Below are 24,347 nucleotides of genomic sequence, written 5' to 3'. Positions count from 1 at the left end.
GCTCCGTATTTATCCAATAGGAAAGCTTTTGTATACCTATAATTGTGCATGTGCTTCATCAGGAAGTTTCAAAAAGTAGTCATTAAGAAGAAAAAAGTTCAAGTAATTAAACACTTAATATGGAGATGCGCATTTTCTGCTAGGAAATGTTTCAAAACCACAGTGAGAACATAGCCTTCTTTCTAGGATATGCCATAGGGACTGGCAAGTTTGTACATGGAGAGGAAGGCAGGTGATAAAGCATTTTATAGAAACAGACCTTAAAAAATTGCAGGGGGCGGTCTCAGTCTGAGTTCTTGGTTTACTTACACGCTACTTCAGAACACTATGGCATTTATTGAAGAAGATATTTGGGTTTATGCTTGTACTCAAGTACATTTTTAATAAGTTCAATTTTCTATTTTTCTAAAAGTAACTTTAAAAGAATAACAAACCAGAACAATTAAGCAGCATTAATGGCAGTATAACTTAACTGTTTTCTCATACCCTGAATTTTGTAACTAATATTAAACAAGAGTCTGCCATATTCCCTAAAATGGGTTTGTTACTAAGAGTTTTCTTTGTATCAAGCAGCACCTATGCATGAAATTGTATTGTGTAACTTCCTCCAATAAGTGCTTAATTGTAAAAGCGATTTCTTAAAATGTTATCTGCCCAGCCCCCTGATAAGGTCCACCTGTTCTCCAGAAAATGAAGTACTCTCATTTTCATGGAAATTTGACTTTTCACACTGTTTTAAATTCTCATCTAATTCTGTGGTCTTGACTCTTCCAGATGTTTTCTTTGTTATGTATATTTAAAAAAAAAAAACTAATATAAAAATACTTACAGATGTGTTTTTGCAAGTTGAGCTGGAGTGAATGAAGAAATTAATGAGCTGGAAAGCTGTGGTTAGAATGAATCTCAGCATTAGGATTAGTAACTATGTAAATACAAAAACGTTTTAGCTGAAATGGTTTTTAAGTCAGCAAAGACAAAGGAGTGTTACTTCATTTCTGCTTCAGGAGAAGTAGCTCTCAGATGGTGACTAAATAGTTCACAGAGATGTTATCTTAGATTGTTACAACTAGAGCTTTTGCTTATTGAATGTTAGCTCTTTAAAAGAGCTATAGAAAGTTCTGAACTGTTGTTGTAATACTCAGTTACTGGGATCCAAATGTTTTGTAATCTAATGATACCTTATTTCCCTCCAGGGGCACATTATTACCATCCTGTCCTTCTTCAGCTGCTTTCCCTTGAGTGGGCCTGGTAAGTTTCTGCATTTTCTTAAGTAGTCTTGTCAAAACAAGGATTAATTTGGTTTTGGCCATTCCTCTCCCTTTAAATGTGAATGTAGGATAAGAATGTGGTTTTGCCTTAGACTAGCTATTCACATTATTATAGCCACTAGTCAGCTCTGTTTATTGGAATTGAAAATTGCATTTTTCTTAATGTGTTCTAAATGCAGTACATAACCATTCCTTGTTATCTGTACAGCTTAACAAATTTATAGTAAGAAACTGGTACTGTCTGTGGTATTGTGATTGGCACTGGATGTTTGTTTGATTCAGTAAGTAAAGGCCTCCGTTTCTGAGAAACCTACCTTTTTGCCAAACCGTGGCATATAAAAAATGATTGAACTTTATTTCTTGAAGTCTTGTGTGGCTTTTTTTTATTTTCTTGTAATTATTTGGTCAAAAATTTCCCAGTGAAACAGTGGAAGCTGTAGACTTTCCTCATTCTTGGTGTGATTGTGTGAGACTGACTTTACATTTCTAGATTATCTTGTCTGAGTATGCTCTGTTCCATTTAATGTAGCTGTAGCAATGTGGAGCTTAATAGATCCTGCTGCATGCAGTAGGGCAGAAGTTGTGACGAAAGCTGAAATGTTTGCCCTATATTTTAATGGCTTCACCTAAATAAAGTCAATGCTTTTCCATCCAGAATGAAGACAAATGTAAAGATGGCATGTCCAAGGAATTTTAAAAGGTGTAGACCTCCTGACTGAGAGGTGCTGTGTATTTTTTTAATAAAGTAAGTATGAATCAAGGCTACCCTGCTAGGGGTTAAATGTACCTGTTTTGTCTATATAGCATACATATGCTTATACGTGGGTATATGACAATAATGGACAATTTGTGTTAGAAAGCTACACTTTCATTAGTATACTTAACTGTCTTGGTGAAATAAGTTTGGGATTTGCTATTTTGAGGTGGGTTTCTTGATCCTTTACTGATTGGGTAAAGTGATTTAATCCAGTGTAAAATTCTAAATTACAAGTATAGTTATTTTACCATATTGCTTTGATTTTTTTTATAAGAGAAATAACTTAAACAGAAGGATTGCTAGCAATATCTCAGGTACTACTTTAACTCCTACCTGACCAGTACCCAAATGTTTAGTCAAAACACCCTGATTTCTTTTGGTAATTTCTTTAAGTTTTTTGCATTTTGAGTAACTTTTGCTAGAAAATAAAATGAGATCATGTCTAGGGTTAAGTGCCAGAAGTTCTTAGATACTTTTGCTACACTGTGGGTGCTAAACCAATGTTGTGTTACATACACAAATCATGAAAACAATCATATGCTTCAAGCTCTTAATACAGAGAAATGGTTTTTAACAATTCTCTAAGGATGTTTTTTTTTTCTTCCACCAGCTGCTGTTCGTACAGGTGAAAGTCATGATCACGCTAACAGAACTCAAATACTTAGCAGATGCTCAGTCATCCTACCACATACTAAAACCATGGTGGGATGTCTTCTGGTATTACCTCACCATGATAATGCTGCTAGTTGCTGTGCTTGCTGGGGCTCTCCAGCTTACTCAAACCAGAGTGTTGTGTTGTCTTCCTTGCAAGCTAGAATTTGACAATCATTGTGCCGTGCCTTGGGATCTAATTAAAACCAATCTTAACATGTCTGCTAGCTCTACTGCACAGATAATCATCCCACTTAAAATCCAGAATGATCTCCATCGGCAGCAGTATTCCTATATTGATGCAGTATGCTATGAGAGACAGCTTCATTGGTTTGCCAAATTTTTTCCATACCTAGTGCTTCTGCATACCTTTATTTTTGCAGCTTGCAGTAATTTCTGGCTTTACTATCCTAGTACAAGTTCTAGGCTTGAGCACTTTGTAGCAATTCTTCAGAAGTGTTTTGATTCTCCATGGACAACACGTGCCCTTTCAGAAACAGTTGCTGAGCAGTCTGTGAGGAAATTGCCAGTTGCCAAATCAAAAGCAGTGATTTCATCGCCTGGGAGTTCAGTAGATGTAGGTGCCAGCAGACAGTCCCTGCCATATACACAACCTGGCTTGGAAACCACCGGAAGAGAAAATTCAAGTGTTCTTGACAAAAAAGAAGGAGAACAAGCTAAAGCTATATTTGAAAAAGTGAAGAAATTCAGAGTGCATGTTGAAGAGAAGGATGTCATATATAGAGTGTATATGAAACAGATCATAGTCAAAGTCATTGTGTTTGTAATAATAATAATTTATGTTCCCTATTATTTATCCTTTATTAAACTTGAAATTGATTGCATAGTTAATGTACAAGCCTTTACAGGCTACAAAAGGTACCAGTGTGTCTATTCATTAGCAGAAATTTTTAAAGTTCTGGCTTCATTTTATGTTGTTTTGGTGATCTTCTATGGCTTAACTTGTACGTATAGTTTGTGGTGGATGTTAAGAAGCTCACTTAAGCAATATTCTTTTGAGAAGTTGAGAGAGAAAAGTAACTACAGCGATATACCTGATGTAAAGAATGACTTTGCATTTATTCTCCACTTGGCAGATCAGTATGATCCTCTTTATTCCCAGCGATTCTCAATATTCTTGTCTGATTTGAGTGAAAACAAACTGAAACAGATAAATCTGAACAATGAATGGTCAGTGGAAAAACTGAAAAATAAGCTAATAAGAAATTCCCAGGACAAGGTTGAACTTCACCTTTTCATGTTAAGTGGTCTTCCAGACAGTGTCTTTGAACTGACAGAAATAGAAGTCCTAAGCTTGGAACTTATTCCTGAAGCAAAACTTCCTTCAGCTGTGACCCAGCTAGTCAATCTCAAAGATCTCAACGTTTATCATTCATCAATAACTATGGATTATCCAGCAGTGAGCTTTTTAGAAGAAAATCTGAAAACATTGCGTCTGAAATCTAGTGAGATGGGAAGAATTCCATTTTGGGTATTTCATCTGAAAAACCTCAAAGAATTGTGCTTAACAGGATATTTCATGCTAGATCATCAGAACTCCATTTACAATGAAAGCTTTCAGGGGCTAAAAAATCTGAGATCAATTCACTTAAAAAACAACCTTTCTCGCATACCTCAAGTGGTTACAGATCTGCCTTCTTTGCAGCACTTATCTATCAACAACGAGGGAAATAAACTCATAGTGCTAAATAACTTGAAGAAGCTTGTGAACTTGAGAACCTTGGAATTAATCTGCTGTGATCTAGAGCGCATTCCCCATTCCATTTTTACCCTAAACAACTTGCATGAAATTGACTTAAGAGAAAATAATCTCAGAACAGTGGAAGAAATCATCAGCTTTCAACACCTTAAGAACTTGTCTTGCTTAAAGTTGTGGCACAACAGCATTTCATACGTCCCAGTGCAAATCGGTGCGTTGTCAAACCTGGAACAATTGTATCTAAATTACAATAATATTAAAGATGTTCCATTGCAGCTGTTTCTTTGCAAAAAGTTACAATATTTGGATCTTAGCTATAATAAGCTAACCTCCATCCCTGAAGAAATCGGTTATCTGACCAATCTACAGTACTTGGCTTTGACTAAAAACCATGTAAGTAGAATTTTGAATTACTACTTAAAAATATGTATATTTTTAAGTTAATTATACATTGACTTCACATTCCTTCTGTGGCAGTTTCTGATTGAAAATGCTTTTTTGGTGTACATGGTTAAAATAAACTCAGTAAAGATAAAAGTAGGTGGTACTTGTCCAATTACTGGAAGTCTGTGGTGTCATCAGAGTTTAAGACTGAATAAGTACCACGCTGGTCTTGTAGTGGTTTAAGGACTCTGATCCATAAACCAGGATAGTACATGCCAGGTAGAGGCTAAAATGTACCTGCTGTTCCTTACAGTTGTCTATCCTATGTAGCATTTTAATGGAAATTGGCAGTGTTACATTTTTACATTGTTTTGTCAAAGTGAAAGTTTGGCAAATCAACAGCTGGTTTATGAGCAGCACAGCTGCCTGGCTGGGAGGGGGGAAATAACTATGCCTGGTAACCTCATCAGCAGTGCTAAGCTGACTGGCTCATTATTGTAGGGTCCAGGTTTGACTTAAGACTTCTCTTCAAGTTTAGAACTGTTTTCACTGGTGAGATTGGTTTTAGATGTTAATGTCAATAACATGGATTGGGACTAATTACCACTGTGCTGTGTGGTTAACTGCTTCTACAGGCTTCATGACACTGGAGCTGCTAATGTCTCTCCACAGAATCTGCTTCATCTTCATTAAATGATTCTTAGGAGATAGTGGTCTGTTTATTCTCCCCTGCCACCTGCATGCATTTGTACACACTTGTGAGTGTGCATGCATGTATATGCTCTCCCTGCTGTGCTTCTGCTTTGACTTCTGTCAGTAGCTAAGCATCTTCATAACAAAGCAGGTATATGAAAGCACTGAAGTGTTCTCAGGCACTTTCTCACCTAATGATAAAATATTAGTTGCCCATTCCTGTATCCTTCCATAAGCAAGGAGCTCTCTTACCCTAAAATGAAATTGGGAAATGTGAGAATGTGCAGCAGTGTGTGTTAACAGATTTTAATGTATGTTATTTTTGTTCTTTTCTTTCCTCTTTCTAGATTGAAATGTTGCCTGATAGATTGTTTCAGTGCAAAAAGCTGCAATTTCTTCTTCTGGGAAATAACAGTCTGATGAATTTGTCCCCTCTTGTGGGCCAGCTACTCAATCTTGTTCACTTAGAGCTCACTGGAAACTATCTTGAATCACTTCCTGCTGAACTGGAAGAATGTCAGTTCCTAAAACGGAATAGTCTAATTGTAGAAGAAAGGTTGTTAAAAACGCTTCCACCTCGTGTAAGAGATCGCCTGCAGACCAGCTCAGATAAGTGCTAAGCTTGAACTGAAACTCTGCATCAGTGCATCCTGTAAGCCTTCTTGCTTAACACTCTCTAAAGATCTGTACAGATGGGCAGAATAGCAGTTTACAGTTTAGTCTTAAATGCATTGAACAGAGTTGATTGTATTGGAAAAGCAAAACATACTTAAACAAAAATTACAGCCTTTGACAGGTAATCATATGTTTAGAAAATCTGAAGTATGAATTGCTGGTTGGATTTCACTGGTTGAAATAATTTGGTTAAATGCTTACATATTGGAAGAGTTGATTGCCTGGCTATCGTGAGTTTGTATATACTTTCTTTCCTATGAGGAAATTTTTTCTGTTGGTAGTGATAACTTTAAACAGTTTCATCTCCTGCCATATGAGGCCTAAGAACTGTCTGGAATTAGTTTCTAAATGTGAACACTTCACTAACTTAGAATGTTAAATAAAAAATTAAAACTTTTTGAGCAGCTCAATCGCATGGGATATACTGAAAATCTTTTTCACGGTACCTTAATTTTTGAAGGTTTTTGACAAGTACTGAGAGTTAATTCTATAATTGTGGAAGATGTCATTTAAATCTTGCTATTAAAGCCAGTTGGACAATAATACCTGAAGCCAGTTTCAGTATTTTGTCTTAAAGATAGTAAGTACAAAATGAAACATTGCCTAGGAACTTGGATGAATCGGGACAATCTAGAGTAAGTGTTGTGCATGTGTGCTAGTCACATTTTACAGTACTGTCATAAAGTTGGCAAACAGCACAAAATTATAAAGCTGTCTTATGTATGTTGTGAGCATCCCAAGTGTTAAGTGTAATGTGTGTTGCTATTTAATATTTTTCAATAGCCTCTCATTTACTGACTGCCTCAATGCTGCTTCTCCATGCCCAGTTATGATATTTTGGTGACTGGGAAGAGAATGAAAGAGGTTTAGGACTGAAAGGCACAGTTAGAACAAACCAAATAATCACATGCTTAATAAGTACTTGAGAAGGAAAAATAAGTTATAAGCTTTGTCTCTTCTAGGACTGGAATAGTTTCATAAATTACAGTGATGAAATGAGTTCATATGCCATCCTTAATACCTGCAACACTGGATGGAAATAAAATGGTTCCTGACTTTATTCATTCTTCTGCTGTGCACTGTTTTATTGTGTTTGGAGAATTAACTCTGCAGACATTAATCATGTTCACTTAAAGTTCCCCCAATGGTGGGGGAGTTTGGGGGGAGGGGGGAGGGAGGAGTATGCTTTCCAAAACCCTCAGATTTGGAAACTTCTTGTAGTATCTTGAAGTTCTTGAAAACGTAATCTCAGTTATGGTAAAATTGATTAAGGTAAAGTGTGCTTTTAATTATATCATTTTCATCAAGTGTGCAACTATGCATTCTAGCTTGTAAATACAAATAATCACAGATAAGCCAGTTTTAGCACTAGAGTGCTTCTAGTCATCTCTTCTTCCCATTTCAGTGTCACTTACATGGAGAGTAAGGTCTGTTACTCTGTGAAAATATCACAAGCAAATCTGATCATTGTGAAAGTAGATGTCCCTACAATAGCAGTGCAAGAGGTATGTCTTTATTCACTGTACAGTTGGTGTTCCAAAGACCTCTGTAGTTAAAACACTTCTTCTCAGGGAGCCAATGCATTGTAACTTATGTTTTACGTAGTTCTAGAACTGTTTAGTGTAAGCTGATTAGTTGTATTCATGTGCAGATCAGTGCAGCTGGAGTAATCTTTCATAGCATCCATATGCAGCTTTCTCAAACTCTACTTACATCTCATTTTGAGTTGCATAATAGTTCATAGGTATGGATGTGGTTCGCAAACACAGCCAGTTGTGCCGGTCATGGTAAATATGATTAAAATGGAGTACACTGATATGCACCCCTGTGGCTGGAGTTTTGTTAATAATTGCAATGGATCCCTGTCTGGGCTTTGTAACTTAACACTGGAGAATGCTTCATGGCAGAATTTGACACACAAGGCTTACAGCCTAGTAATTTTTTTAAAAAAAGATTAAGCACGTGTTTTCTTTAAAGCTTTTTTGTAATGAGAAAGCTGTGTTGAGAGTTAAATAGGTGTATATATGGCTTTGTCCAATACCTTCAACCTTTTAGTAGTGGATCTGCCCCATTTATCAACACAACAGACAGGTGAACAATGATATCAGTGTGCATTTCTATTTCACTATGACAGAACTAGCATAAGCTTTGAAAGGTACTTCATTTCTAAACTGTATAATCACCAATCCTATGATGACCCAGTAAGAAATGAATGAGTATGCATGTCTTACAGTTTAAGTTGTGTTTTTTTTTTTTTGTTCAGGCTTATATTTTGTCAATTTGCACCACTTCAAGAGGATTGGATTCTTTTTTACGGTATGCTCGGGTGTTTACAAGAGATGCAGAGAAAGGCCAGAGAGTTTAATGGCTAGAATCTCCAGCCTTGCTTTCAATCCAGTGTGCCTTTATTACCCATTTTGTACCATTAAGCACAATACTAGTGCTTAGAAATGGAGACAAAAACAACTCTAAATTTCATACATTTATTTCAGTCATGATCTTAATATTCAATATTTCTTCAAACGAGGAGGTTTTCTGGGAATCAGTATAAACACTCTCATAAGCTTTGTACAATAAGCAGTGCTGGCATTTAGTCTTTGTATTTAATAATTGCTTTCAATCAAGAAAAGTTTTTCAAGTGTTGTTGACCCTTGTATTGTGACCTACCATATCTTGAATGCTTTTTAAAAAAAATAAATTTTTTTGCATTACATTTCTATGAACTGTTTTTTTTTATTTCCCATGTGAGATGTGCTATTGAATATGATGCTCAGAAATCTGCTTCCCAGCTATCTGTGTGCTAGCAGGTGTGTCTTCAGGAGAGCATGAAGGAGAAAAGCAGCAGTGGAAAATAAACACTGTGCTTCATTTCAAAGAAGTTCTCATGTTCTGGACTTGGAGGAGAAGCTCCTAGATACAAGTTTGCATCTTAATAGCTGTTCTACCAACTACAGGCCTTGCACTTCAGTTCTTAGGAGCTGAGTAAACGTGGAATGCAGCCTGGGATTGTACTGGGAAAAGTGGGAAAAGCAATGATTCTCTTCCTGGCTTGTCCTTTACGGCTGTCACGCAGCTAAACTGCTAAAAATAATGCTGTTTATACTAAGTCATGCGTGAGTTTCAAGTACTGCTTATACTGTGAGCTTCAGAATCTCATTTCTTTTGCCTAATAGTTTTCTTTGTGGGAAACTGTGTTTCTCTTCTCTTTTTTGAAGAGAAAGGAAAAAAAAACATGTACAAACATGTTTGAGTGCTGGTTTTGGGTCTTTTAAAACAAAAAACCTTCTTTGTCATTTTTACAGTACTGTCTCTCATCTTGGTGATGAAATTAAATACCTGGATCTGTGGAAGCCTGGAACAGCTTAAATGAGAATTAGTTGCCTTATTTTATTAACATTACCAGGAGTGTTTTTTTACTGGTTTTGTTGGACTTCTTTTTACCAGCTCATAGAAAATTCATTGGTAACGTTAGTTAAAAATATATATACTCTATACTGTGCTGATATCCTTTGTACCCTTTGGGAAATATATATATATCTAGTTGAGAACTAAGGTACAACAGAAACAATCCCATTCTCTCACAGCAATAAACTAAGGCAATTCCAGCTCTGCACATCAGTTGCTCTGTGTATGTGTATTGCATCTGGGGAGACGCAGTGAAAAGATTTGCAAGTTTTTGAGCTAGCATCAAACTAGTTACAGCCTGGCTGTTACTGCCAACTAAAAGCAGAAGCTGTTACTGCAGCATACTGTTTAATTCCTTGTGGAAACAATTGGCAGTAGCTTGTGTGTCTCAGAAGGTGACTTTCAGTTGAGATGCAGAAACTGCAGCTTACTTGCTGTTGTGATGGAGTTGATAGCTAATGCAGGCTGGTAACAGAGGAGGAATGGTACTTAACTGATTGGAAAAACTAAGTAGTAATACTACAGTGCTGTCTGCTTGTAGGATATGGTAATGTCACTAGAATTCCTGTCTGAAGAAGTCACCATCTTGGCATTATGTGAAGAGTTCATCCCTCATCTCCTTCAACACATAGGTGATGGAGGGGCAGTAGCAGTTCACTCTGAGGCTGGATTGGCCTCTGAAGGGGTTTAGGCATTAACTCAATTTAGTGTGTTTAGTAAATGAACTGTTACATTTGTCTTCTTGCTTCCTTATGTTCTTCCATTTACATGAATATATCTGTTCTTTGTCTAGCCTCTAATAACTCAGTCTATTTTTAGCACATTTGTACAGTAGTGTTCTCTTTGCTAAGCAGAAGCTGGCTAAAAGGCTTTCAAGTGGATGGCTTGTACACACAAACCCCAAGAAATCTAATGATGTAGGAAGAAAAAACTGGTTTTTAACTCTTGAAGTCATGGCAAGGAAGGTGAAACCTGATCAGTCTTCCCTGTGAAAGGAGGAAGGACTAATTTCTCAAAGAAACAGGGAGGTGTCTGGGAAGATCGTAGTCGGTATTTAGTGCCCAGCAAAGCTATTGGGGTCTAACTGGGGAGTATTACTTGCTGGTAGGCAGTTATGAAGTGTATGGTGCTTAACACAGTGAGGCATTAGTCTAAAGCACTTGTGGGCATGCTATTAAAAAGCCAGGTGAATGTATTCCTTAATGTTGCTTTTTATTTAGAATGCTATTGTATGTCATATAACTGATGTTTCTGCAATTTGTAAAGCTTACATATAAATCTTCCTTAATGAAATAAACTTCCCTTCTCTTTCCCATTAATTCTTGCGTGTCTCTGTTGCAGAACAAGTGCTACTGTCAAAAATGCTTTGCAAAGCAGCTAACATAATTTGTATTTGAAAAGTGTGCAAGGATGAAAGCTGTGATGGAAGTCTGTGGGAATGCCAGTTACTACATTCTCAGTAATGACAACATGCTACTTAATTTGCTAGTTTTCTGCTGCTTTAAGAAGTTGAATGATCTTGGTAGAGTCTGACAAGTACCAAAGTTTGTAGGAAAAAGAGATAACTAACAAGAACCTCCCCTTATGATGGTTATTTAGGATGCAACTTTGCACTTGCTTGCCAAGGAACTATCCTGTTCTGCTGCTTTTTATTGTACTTTCTTGCAATCAAATGGCAATAATTTCTATAGGTGAGGTACAATATACGTACACACATGTAAGTATTGAATCCAGATCTAATATTAAACACGTCTAGGGCGCAGTTGTTATAGTAAATATGCTCTTCTATCTTAGTGTACCTCAAAATAGTAATGAAGTGGAAAGTGAAAGCATAAAAGATGTTTAAAACTTGTCAAGAATTTATAAGTGACATGCCTTGAAATAATCTTATTGGGTGACAGACATGCTCAGTTACCTTGGCTGTAAGGTTCCCTGAAAATTTAGAAGTAGGAGGGAAACCAATCAAACCATCTAGCTATGCAACCTGCAGTAGCTGGTTGTAAGACAGGACATTTGTATTCCTGAATCAGGTCCTTATTCTGACTGGTGAGGGAAAATGCCGGTTTTTATTCAAAGCAGTCTGTCTTTTTATAGGAAACTCATGAAGGAATGTAGGGCTATTCAAGGATTGATTCTGTATGGTGCTGAGTTTGAGTAACTGTTTATGCAAACGAGCCCAACTCCCACCCAAAGCCTGTGGGAGTTAAAACTGAGGCTTTTAAGTTAAGCTCACAAATAAAGATTAATAGTCAATAAGTGGTACTTAAGATATTTTGATGAAAGGCTCTGCATGTTTTATGTTGCCCTGCGCTTAGTTCTTAATATATCAAAGATGTTTGTGTTGGAAATGCAGAACTGTCAGTGGGAAGCTGGAGCAGTGGGCAGATGGGAAAATGGAAAAAGCACAGGAGCTGAGTCTTCAGTCAGCAGTGAAACGGCAAATTGTACGTGACAAGCTGTCTTTTAAGGCTTCAGGCTTAATCAGTTAAGATCCGTCATTTACTTTCCTTGGAGTATCGCTCTAGTACCTTGCAGGCTCAGGAAAACAGAACTAGAGCAGAGGACAAGTCAGGGTTCAGGGATTTTGCTTCACTGAGAGATGTGTTCTCTTCTGTAGCAAAGTAACAATGTCATGCTGCAGAAGTCTTGTATGCCTAATAAGGCTTTGAACTCCGAGCTGCAATATCTCTCTTGAATTTTTCAGAATTCTCTATTTAGGGAAAATGTGTATACAAGTTGATTTTAGCCCTGCCTTTTCTCAGTGATGACTTATTCTTAAATGAGTTATAAATTTAGTGATAATTGCCATAGGACAAAGGAATCCTCTACAACATCTAGGTGATGCTGAAAGTAATCTCTGTTGTGTTTACCTACACATTGCATTGGTTTCTGTGCTGAGGGCAGGGAAATGCTAATTGCTGTGGCTCCTGCCTCCTCCATATGCCCAGCTGGTTATTATGGCTGATGTGTTGGAGAATTGCTTGCGTTGTAGGAGAGAAAGAGCTGGGAAGGGCAGCGTAGGGCTCATTCTTTTGGTGGCAGTACTAGTTCATGTGAGTTTTGATTGTTGGTAGATAGAATTAGGGCCATATCCAAGCGTAAAACATTGAGTAAAAAGTGAGAAGACCGGAAGGTGAACTTAGTAATACTCTAGAAATTGTCTTTGCTTCATGTTGAAGCTGGTAAAGGTGGTGGGGAGAATACTGTTTGGAGGGGAAAGCTTTGGTTGTAGAACTGAGTTCCCTCCCTGTGTGAGCATTCGCAATTCACATCCTTAACATTCGTTTAGCTGAGAGCTGTATTTTTGCCCTCTTCATAGAGTTAAGCCAGTGGCTTCTTTAATAGCTTCTTAAGTTCATAGGTCAACAGGGAAGGAAGTAACATTTATCATAATTCTTCTTTTTTGATGAAATAATAGGCTAAAGAATCAGAAAGCTTTGTTGTGAGCTGTATGTACTGATATTGTATCAGATTGCCAGTCCAGCATGGGGCATGCATCCTGTGCAGCTGGTGACCTGATTATTTGGAAATGGCAAGGAATGCCTTTGCCTTTCCTTCCCAAAGTGCTACGTATGCTGAGAGACAATATGTTGAGGAGCCCTAATAAAAAGGTTGCAGTCAAGTGCTTGCACAAATGTATGAGGTATGTGTATGGTCATTTATTAAAAAGTAAAGATTCTACTACTAAGAGCTCAAAAGTAATCTGCTATGCCCAGGAAGTTGAAATAAAGGTTTACAGATACTCACCATGTGCTCTTGCTTGTTAATATTTTTCTGCTTGGTTTTTTTAAATCTCCTACTTAGGTGGCAGATGTTACTTATATGCTGCATAAGGCATTTTACTGTAACGTTTCTTTCCTCCTTTATGCAGCTTAAGGCATACTTTACTCTGTCTCCCTCTACTGGCATTATCACATGACTGAATGGGATTTCAAGCGTGGACAATCTCTTTAAAAAGAGTGTTTAAAATATTTTAATACCAATAATAAAATATATATTATAAATATATATAAATATATATAATATATAAAATATACAATAAAATATTATTACTAATAATAAAACCAATAATAATCTATGCCCTCTGAAGTTAGAATGTAAGCACACCTTGCATTTCCAGTTGCTGCAGTATGGAGTAGAGCCATGAAGGCTCAGAGTGGAATACATATGAGGCACAGCAGCACCAGTTCATCTTCATGCAGGCATATAGCCAGTGTGTGCAAAGCAAACATACTGTCCAAATAGCAAAAAGAGAAAAAATTACCTTTATGTATTTGAGTGGCAAAATATGTCTCTTCTTTGAGTGTCAGAGAAGTTCTGATACTTATTAGTGCCAACTTAGAAGGAAATGGTGATACTAAGGGGGGATCAGAGATATTAAGCTATGTTGGAAAAGTTGTATTAAATGTTTAAGTTTAAAAAAAAAGGGGGGGGGGGGGGGGGAGATGGGGGAGTCCTTTTTCCATTAGCAAACAGCTATCTTTAGTACAGGAGGAACTAAAAATAGTTAATTTTCTTCTCACTTCACGTCTGTGTCAGAAGTTTTACTTGTGAGCATGTTCTACTCACCTTTTTCTTTTTGTTGGTGTCTACATGGAGCAGTAGTCGGCATGCAACTTGGCCATCAGTTTGGAGTGTCTCCTTCCTAGGCCTTGAGTCACCTTCTTTAACTTTTTCCTCAAAATCTGCTATTTTCTTCATATACCTTGAGTGGCTCTCCTCATAAGTACTTCATTTAATTTGGAGAAGTGGGGAAATAAAAACATTTGTTATTTTGAAGCTGTGGCTAAGATCTGAGTAGCCTCCAAATGAATCAATTGTCTATCGTAGTTTTTATTACTTATTATGCATGTACAGCATAACATACTCCACATGATTTTCAAACAATTGAATAAGTAGTTCCATTATGGAGAATAGATGAATTAAATAATCAAATATGTAAGCTGCTGATGTCCGGTGTCTACCTGTTTTCCATTTCCATCTGGAAAAATGTTGCATCTAATGGGTTATGTTAGGTAAGAAACACAATGTGGGTTGGCGTGTATTCTCTTGCTGCCTTGCTTATTTACAGGCAGTCACAATTGTCTACCCGTTTCATTTCTGTGTTTAGGAAAATTGATTTAATCCACTGATTTCAGGAAAGATGTCTTCCTTGACCAACTCCTCTTTCTTTGTCTAGTTCTTTCCAACCTGTGCACCACTGTCCTATATTTAAATATATATGTGCAATATATGTGTATGTATAATGTAGACTGTATAGCAGCCTTGCTGGGGTCATTGTTTTAGCTGGGGGTTTCTGTTCCATTACAGGTATGTACAATTACTCATGTGCAAGAGGAGGGCAACTATTCTTATGTGCCAGCTGTTCACAGAACGTCTCACTGTAATTGTGCTACCAGGTATCCCCAGACTAGTCACTAGAGGTCAACATTATCATCTTCTAATAGAGCACTAAGTCTCACGTAATTAAAGGGCAATCTCTTGCTTGTAACAGATCATGCTTTTAAATGTGTTTGATGTTCATGATGAGATGTTGCTGATACTGCCATTGTTCAAGATTAAGAGAAGAAGAAAAGACAGGAGTCAGTAGTTTCTCTGTGTAGGCTTTTAAAAGATACCAGGAAGAAGAGATTAAAAAAAAAACAGCTGAAGGTTTTTGCTTGTTGAGCCTGAGGTTACTTTTTGGGAGTGCTTTTGGAACAGTGACAGAACCAATAGGGTAGAACAGTGGAAAAAAACCCTTTATTCTGGGGCCATTAGTACGTCAGTGTTGTGCAATTGTCCCTCTAATATGTGTAGCCAGGGATTCCCATCACTGCAATGCACGCTTTATTAGCATAAGAACTCCTGGAAATCCCAAGGATTTTTCAGGTGCAGGAGGTGTTATCTTTACATATCTTTACATTCTTTGGGATACTTTTTGTGGTTTCTAACTTGGACAAGCATACAGGCTCCTCCTTAACTCTCTGGAAAAAAAACTGTTCCATAACCAGAGGAAGTTAAGAAAATTGAAGCAGTGAGGAGCCCAGCATGGCGTTGCTTAACAGGCAGTTGAAGGAAAAAAGCTGAAGCTACAGATCAGTGTCCCTGAAGATTTCCTCATTGCTGGAGTATTTAAAAGTGACCTCCCTCTTACAGATTTGACGCTGTGTTCTCATCTTGAAGGCTTTCTCTTGAATAGAGCACTTGCAGGATCTTTGTCCCCAGTGTAGCCAGTTGCCTATTTTCTTGCAACTCAAATGAAACCAGTTTATCCTAGGTTTGTTTTGTAAGACTTGTTTGGAATTCACCAGAGCATTAAGTGTTTAAGTTACTCATCGTGTTCTTTTAATACTCATTCTTTATCTGATATCCTGTGGGGATATGATGTAAATAGTCTTCATCCAAAGAAAGCTGCAGAAACTGTGTATGTTCTGAATGCGGTATCCTGTGGGCTAAATCATCCACCCCACACTTAATGAATTCTACAAGAGAGCATGAATCAGTGTTCCAAGTGTGCATCTATATAAAATCTATTCTCAGCTTTTAACTTTACCTGGTAGGTCTTAAGAGGAACACTGAAAGGGAAGAAGAGGAGCTTGACCTGCCTACCTAAAAACCCACAGGATAAGATTGCCTGGGTGGCTCTGGGTGTAATTATTAAGGCCTTACTGAGGCAGGGCTTTCACTGATGTTGCTTTTTTTTGGAGAGTTGCTCATAATTTCCTGTGTTTCTGTTTTTTCATAAAATCATGATGTTCCTTTGAAATGTATAGAACCTAAGCCACTAGTATACTTGTATTTCTTATACTGGAGGGGAAAAAAAAAAACAGAAATGGTACTTTACATTTTTCCTGTAGGAGTTATCCCAACTGAGGTCAAGGGACTTGTCAGGGGAAGGAATGCAGGCTGTCCCCTGTTCTGACTGAGCTGCTCTCTCTCTGTAGCTAACACAGCTGTGCTGCTTCTGGGCTACAAGCTTGTCCTCTGCACTGTGCCAGGCAGCTCTCCATCCCTGCTCTGGTCTAGTTCAGGATCTCTGCACAATGGTGCCTTGCATGAGGGACCTGCTCTGCAGTGAGGAGACTGAAGTTCACACCAGAGAAATGCTGTGGTTGTAATGGCAAAATATAGGTCTGGGGGCCAAAAGTTTGGTTCCCATTTTCAAATGCATCACCCTTGGTAGACTGACACCTCTGCTTTTTCCAAATGTGAGTCTAGGCAAGAGATGTTTTCTGGCATACAGTGCTGTTACAGGGCTAAGCTAAAATTCTATTAATAGTTTGAGCTGGCAGAAACTGATGGTACAGTGCTCTCCGCTTCCTCCTGTGTCTGCAGATATTTCTGCAGCTGTGCAGACTCCATGTGCATATGCATGTGTATAAGCTAAGTAAGCCAAGTGCAGAAGCCAAAGCACTGGCATCCTCTCTACCTGTACTGCAAATTGTAGTATCGCCCATAGCATGACTCTGGCATGATCAGCATTCTTTCTGACAATGTGTAAGCATGGCTCTGGGTGGCACCACCCAGCTGACAGTTTGGTTTTAGCCCTGCTGGTGGCAACAGGGGAGTGAGCAGTATGAATGTGGGCTGTTTTTTGCAGTACGTAGATACAGAAAGTAGCTATCATGTCATTGTTTGCTATTTAAACCTTGGCAAGCTGATTGTATCTAGTTGAATATCCTTGGACTCGTAAGTGGGTTTTCATATTGCTGTCTCTCTGTGCTGGACCAAAAAGTAAACAACTAAAAGGAATAGAAACACTTTTGTGTATGGTGAGAAGACCATCAAAAGTTGGAATTACGTGAACAGTGTGCAGTAGCCACGGTGTCACTTGGATTTGATACCTGATACCTATTAGAAGTTGCAATCTTTACTTAATAGTCACTTTCAGGACCTGAGCTGTATGTGAAAAAGCTGAGCAGCAAATACTTCCAGCTCTGGAAATTACTGTATTTCATACCTTTCAGATCGACCTTATTTAAATGTCAATTTTCCTCCTCCAGTATGTTGGAGTAGCGGTTACCTGAATGAAGAGGGCAGAAGGCTCTACTGTGATGTTTGCATTCATTATATCCAGATACCATTCTGTGTGGTACTTCATTTTGGAAGCACCCTGCTTGTCTTGTGTCTTAGAGCAGGTTTTAGTTGACGTGAATCAAGGTGGCAGAATGGATTTCTTGATTAGCCTGAATGGAGATGTGTCCTATTGCTTTTGAATTCCCAGATGTGCTGTTCTTTACTCTCTGAACTGCAGTGTTTACCTGTTTAGATGGAATATTTGTCTCTGTCCTTATACTTAATGGCCATCAAGACATTCCTTTACGATTATTAGGTGGAAGCATGAGCAAAGGGCTCTTAACACCTTCATCAGAACTGAGATCAAGCTAAAAATGAATTTGATTTCACAAGATAAAATCAATCACACATTAAATCTTATGCTGAGAAAATTTGTACTATTTTGTTTCAGAGTTTGCTTTTGATATATAGGCTTCCTGTTAGCCTGGTATGCTTTCTTCATTCTTCTTTTCACAAACTAAAATAGCTTTGTAGTGCAGAGACCATCGGCATTACTTTTGTTCCCTTGTTCTGCTTGTATTTTACACAATCTCTGGGAAACAATCCTATTCCTGGAAATTTATCACATTCCGCACAGTTGTGTGGCCACACTGATGGTGTTCTTCAACTGTTTAAAATAATTCAGTGGAGCTTCCATTTGTGTTTGGGATTCCTTGAAGGTTTGTCACATCGTGTGCTCTAAAAATGCCATGCAGCAGATGAAGTCAGGCATAGAAAAATGCATGGTTTGAACTCTGTAAAGTTGTCACTACCCAATCTAAAGGGGAAGTTCTCTACTGTGTAGCCTGCTGGCTATTGAAGGTCGCCAGTGAAAACACATCTTCAGCCTTTTGCTGATCAAAAATTCATCTTACCACATACCACCCAGCCAACAGCTTGGATTTCCATCTCCTTAGGTTTGTGGTATAAGGCACAATTCTCTCTCTCATCACAGCTGCAGACAGGCTGCTTTTAGTAAGTATATATGCATGTATGTACACATACATATAGTCTTCAAATACGTCAGTGCGATAGTTGTTCATATAGATTCAGACTTATGGTAATGCAGCCTGGACTGCTTAGACAGCTCTGCAAATCACATCCACCAGAAACACCAACAGCAGTGAGAACGAAGAATGAAGCCTCAGGGCTGTGATCAGTCTATGACTGGCTTGTGGCCAAAGCCCAGAGGGATGGGACTTTTTAGAAGTCAAAACAAAGACCTAATTGTGGAGCTGTTGATGTAGCCGAAACAGATGTAGCTCCAGTGGAGAGCCAACCTTTGCAACTTGGGAGGGGAGAAAGTGTACATGAACAAGACAAGTGCATGCCTTGTGTATGATACCTGATTAGTTGGACTGACAATTACTGTAGTTTACAGGTTACTGTAACTGATGGGTAGATGAGAGAGCAGTGGATGCTGTCTACCTTGATTTCAGCAAGGCCTTTGATGCTATCTCCTGTAACATCCTCACAGGTAAGCTTTAGGAAGTGTGGGCTAGATGAGTGGACAAGTGAGATGGATGAAGAACTGACTGATTGGTGGAGCTTAGAGGGTTGTGATCAGTGGCAGAGTCTGGTTGGAGGGCTGTCGTAGCTAGCAGTGTTCCCTCGGGCGCTGAGTCCAGTAATAGAACAGAATGGTTCATCGAGTCAAACTGCCTGATAACTTCAGGTCTAAGCGATGTCAAAGCATATTATTGAGGGTAATACCCAAATGCCTCTTGAACATTGATAGGCATGGGGCATCAACCACTTTGTGAAGAAGCCTGTTAAGTATGCCTCAGGGCAATGCCTTGTTTAATATTTTCATCATTGACCTGGATGAAGGGATGGAGTGTACTCTCAGCAAGTTTGCCGAAGATACAAAGTTGGAAGGAGTGGTTCACACACCAGAAGACAGTGCTACCATTCACTGATTACCTGGATGGACAAGCTGGAGAGCTGAGCAGAGAGGAACCTGATGAGGTTCAACAATGGCAAGTGTAGAGTATTGCACCTGGGGAGGCATAACCACGTGCGTCAGTACAGGTTAGGGGCTGACCTGCTGGAAAGGAGCTCTGCAGAGAACAACCCGGGTGTTGTAGACAACAGGTTGGACGTGAGCCAGCAGTGTGCCCCTGTGGCCAAGAAAGCCAATGGTATCCTGGAGTGCGTTGAAAAGAGCGTGGCCAGCAGGTCAAGGGAAGTGATCCTCCCCCTCTGCTCTGCCCTGGTGGGGCCACATCTGGAGTACTGTGTCCAGTTCAGGGCTCCACAGTTCAAGAAAGACAGGGAACTGCTGGAGAGAGTCCAGTGGAGGGCCACAAGGATGATGAAGGTCCTGGAGCATCTCCCTTATGGAGAAAGGCTGAGACCTGAGGCTGTTCATCCTGGAGAATAGAAGACTGAGGGGACGGATATGATCAGTGCTTATAAATATCTAAAAGATGGTAGTCAAGCGAATGTGGCCAGGCTCTTCATTGTTTTTTTTTTTTTTAATATCTGGAGATATTCAAAACCCACCTGGTTTCCTGTGTAACTTAGCTAAAGCAGCTTCCTTAGAGTAAGGGTGTTGGAAGTTGATGATCTCCAGAGGCCCCTTCCAACCCCACTGTGTGATACCTACACACCTCAAGAGACTGTTACAAGTTCCCTAACACTGTTCACTTTCCAGGCAGCCAAATTCTTCAGAGACTCTGTCCACCGGGGCTTTTGAAGCAAAGAAGTGCTGCATCAATGAAGTATGCTGTCTTGAGTTGTTTCCCTATTGAATTAGTATGAAGTAGCCAGAGCTGAAACTGTGAACTTATATTTTTTGCGTTTTTCTCCTAAGAGTTGGAATCAAATTGATTTGTAATAAAGTGCAAGGCTAATACTTGTGACTGAAAGAATCTTTTAACCGTGGGCAAGTCTGAACATAAATAATGGCAGTGGGCTCAGATGCATTCCACATAAGCAACTGTCAGATGATGAAGTTTCATAGGAAGCACAGCACAGGATGTATGCTGACTTCCCCTGTTAGAAGTAGTGTTGGCCTGGACCTGTGTCATACATGTAAGCGTGAAATGTGTCCATTCATCTGGTGTGAGAGCTTAGTCTAATGATGCTAAGGAGAATGTTGGGACCTGCTTTCTGCCATTACAGTACTGAGTTAATGATAATGGCATTGAGCTAGGATGATGTGAAGGTCTTCCTTTGGTAGCAGGATGGCCTGCAAGCTGTAGTTCCACACTTGGTGTGGAAATCAAACTAGATCATAATATTAGTGTCTAGTATCTCAGTGATGCTTCGCACTACGAATTCAAAAGCATGATTACTTTTACCTGATGAAACACTTCTGCATTAAGAGTCCTGTGGCTCTCAGAGCCCCTGAGATCCCAGAGGAGCTACCAAACAACACTTTGCTTTTTGTTCCTTATCAACTATGATTGTACCAGATAATTACCTCTGCAGGTAAATTAGTAGCTCATCCCCTGTCCACCGCGCCTCCTCCCTCCTGCCAGGCACCCCGTTTCGGAGTCATTCAGTGGTGTGGTATTTCTCAGTGTTGATCTGTTCCAGCAATTAACACAAAACGTTTTTATTTTAAATTTAGGCAGCCCAGATCACTGCTGTGTTTTACAGCACTTTCTATTTCTTTCTAATTTTGAGGACCTATTCTAATCCTGACCCTTTCCTGGCTAATAAGCATACCGTGTGTCTGACTGCTTAGGTTCCCATGCAGGATAGGGAATTAAAAATTCCAGATAATTAACAAACATTGTTCTTTGTTTATATTGAGATTAGTTTTAAAATATAACAACGGTTTGGGGCCTGTTTCACAAACATTTACGTGATGTGTAAAAGGATATTTTCACTGAGAGTGAGCTGTTTGTTTTTCATTTGATTTATTGGCACAGTTTTGCTAGCAGTAAATGACCTGCAAATAACTGTTGAAAGAGAGTGGACAAAAGAAGAGTAATTTCCCAGTGGAATTTTGTGGTGGAAGAGTAGGAGAGATTTGAAGCTGAGGTCTGATGACAAGAAAAGACTGGGATCCTCTGAAACATCCAGGCACAAAGCATGATGCAAAGTAGACCACAGCCGAGTGTGTTCTCTCTTACCATGATGTAACCCAGGGGAGCAGGCCATGTAAGTAGTGATTCAGTCTCATACAGGTTACCAGTCAGGGTACCTCAGTGCTCTGAGAAACAGACACTCCCTTCTGAGTAGAGCTGCTTTGTGTTAATGTGTGGCTTCTGTGCATTAGTTCAGCTGGCTCTGTGAGCATCGCAGCCCTGCCTGTGTGGGGCAGAGGAGTGCTGGGAAAATGAAGTGTAATAAAAAAACCCATCACTTGGATTAAGTCATCTGAGTGCTGGAGCAGGGGTAAGAGGTAATGCCCATACAGGAAAAAAGGCCTCTGTGTGCAAGACCAAACGTGGTCATTCAGTAGAGAACCTCAGAGGGGGCAGAGCTGGGGAGGTTAGGAGGCAAGAGTGTGTGAAGGCTGGAAAGGTGGGGCTGCCTCTCCTCTTTGAAATCCTCCCGTAGATGTCCATGCTGTTGCTTGTTTATCCAGTCACACCAATGAAGATACAGTGGTAGTAATAAGAACAACTGTTATTTGGAAAGCAATGGTTAGCAATTATAAAGTGCTGGTTGTGAGCTCTGGTTGCTGGGTTCCATCACTCCTGCCTTGTATGAGCCACCCCCACAGAGTGCATCGCATCTGAGATCGGATGACAAGAAATCCCGCCCTGTGAAGCGCACAGCTTAGAGCTGCAGTCAGGTCTGGGTGTAGCAGTGCAGCTCTCTGGTCAGGTCTGCAGGCGCAGTGCCGAAGGAAGCCCAGCCATCAGAAGCCATACAGAGGGAAAGTGTCACTCACATCCAGGAGCTCCGGTTCAGCCAGAGGTCAGGAAGTGGGAGTTAGCCCTATGTCTTTTGGCACAACTTCAGTTCTCTGTTTTCCCAACAATACGAGGTGCGTGGGGAGCGCTGTCAATAGCTGCTCCACAGAGAACTGGGCAGGCCAAATTCTTCCCTGGTGTAATGGTACCGCTTTCATTGTAATCAGAAGTACCGAACGCGGCTCCTCTTTACTTGGGAGCAGCAAAAGAGCTCAGGAGATGAAAAATGATTTCATTGTTTGCCTTCCGATTAAAGCAGTTTTTAATACATAAAAAATGTTGCAGGATTAGGAAATGACAGCTTAATCTTCACCTTGCTCTGAAGCTTTGCTTCTTCTGTCTTGATTCAACCCATAGCGTCCGTGCAACTCATTGTAAAACTATTCCCAGCACGCTGCTATTGTTTAAACATCTGCTGCATCCAAAGCCGTGTTTCAGAAACACTGCTGTGGCGAGGGGTTAAAATGTAAATCTGGAGAATGCAAACTGGGGAAAAGATGAGCTGCGACAGAAACTTGAAGCAGCTGAGAAGTGCTGGAGCTGTCAGAGCGCGCAGCTCGGATGTGAGTTGAGTCAAGTCGCAGAAGTAGTTTCTCAGTACTTCGTCTGAAAGCAATTTAGCTTTTCTGTGTTAGCAGATTATGCTGTTTTCAACAGTTGCTGGGAGGAGATGACTGATGGAAAGCATTTCCATTGTGGGTCTGTTTCCAAGAACAGCCCAAGCTCTTGCATTCAAGCTGTGGTTTTCTTGCCCTGCTCAGCTTGAATGAATGGGTCTGCTGGGCTCCAAGCAGCACCCCCCTCCTTGCCCCCAGTTTCAGGGCTGCTCTTGGGACCCGAGGCTCTTGAGCACAGGGTGAGTCTTTGAGTAGGATTTGAAGGTTTGGGGCTGTGCTCTGGTAGATGCTGTGTTGGTGCTGAGCAATGGCTTCAGGGCTGCGCATCTCAACCCTCGGTCCCAGCAAGGAGTCTGCCTGTGGGTGGGTAAGTGCTCAGTGCCCAGTGTTCCCTGCTGCTACCAAGGCAGTGCTGCAGCTGTCTTGCTGCAGTGTGAATACTGCAAGGCAGCACACGGTAGCAAGCAGTAACACCTCTGGAATTTGTAAACGGTGAATATAGAACAGGCCAATTGATAGTAGATGCAAATGCATACGGTTGGCAGCAGCAGTGTGTCTTAGGTGGCCCTGCAGGGGTTCTGCCCGTCGTTATTCCTCGCAGGGAAGAGAAGCTCGGCCCTCAGCACACAGCGGCTACTCTGAACAAAAATAACCCCAAAGTCCACAACAGGAAACGTTAACAATGGCAGGATTACTGGCTACCATGTCACCATCACATAAATGAGCAACTGAGGGGGAGCCGAAGGAAAGGCAGCAGTGTGATTAAGGGAGCGGGAGGGACTGACTGATGAGGAAAGATTAAATGAGCTCAGCGATGACGGCAGGGTGAGCAGAGAGAAGAAACCATCCAGGCCGGGGAGGGATTCTCTAAGCTGCTGCCAGGAGTTAGGAGTAATGGAAAGAAACCAATAAAATGAACGCCGCGGTCATGGTAACGGCTTCTTTAGCTCAGAAACGAAAGCCAGATGGAGACCTTGCTCGTTCGTCCCGTTTTAATCTTCTGCCACATCCCCCCCTACGCGCGGGGGTAACCGTGGCACCGTGTACTGCTGAAACGCTGCAGGAATCTTTCAGGCTGGCGGCTCCGCGGGGAGGGAGCTGCGCCAGCGGCCGCTCAGGGCTCGGCCGGCTGCGGCCTCGCGGTCCCCGCAAACACAGCGCGACGGGGGGGGCTCGGCCGAGCCGGGCGGCTCCGTGCGGCGCTCGGGGCGAACGACGCGCGGAGCGCCCGCTGCTGTGCCGCCCGTCGGATCCGCGCTCCCGCAC

General features: G+C 40.3%; 1 protein-coding gene across 4 annotated transcripts in view; it reads left to right on the top strand.

Moving 5' to 3' along the window:
• LOC107056693 (volume-regulated anion channel subunit LRRC8B) overlaps positions 1 to 7,208 on the top strand; it is a 28,419-nt gene extending 21,211 nt beyond the window's left edge. For all 4 annotated transcript variants that reach the window (XM_046898273.1, XM_046898274.1, XM_004936638.5 and 1 more), the window contains 4 exons: positions 1,194 to 1,248; positions 1,924 to 2,013; positions 2,636 to 4,789; positions 5,821 to 7,208. In XM_046898273.1, the coding sequence (XP_046754229.1) occupies positions 2,660 to 4,789; positions 5,821 to 6,093 (2,403 nt within the window). In that variant the 5' untranslated portion in view covers positions 1,194 to 1,248; positions 1,924 to 2,013; positions 2,636 to 2,659 and the 3' untranslated portion in view covers positions 6,094 to 7,208. The remainder of the gene's footprint in view (positions 1 to 1,193; positions 1,249 to 1,923; positions 2,014 to 2,635; positions 4,790 to 5,820) is intronic.
• The last annotated feature ends 17,139 nt before the right edge of the window (positions 7,209 to 24,347 follow it).

Source organism: Gallus gallus, chromosome 8 (genome assembly GCF_016699485.2).
Source record: "Gallus gallus isolate bGalGal1 chromosome 8, bGalGal1.mat.broiler.GRCg7b, whole genome shotgun sequence".
Lineage (NCBI taxonomy): Eukaryota > Metazoa > Chordata > Aves > Galliformes > Phasianidae > Gallus > Gallus gallus.
This window is presented reverse-complemented; position numbering and strand designations above follow the sequence as displayed.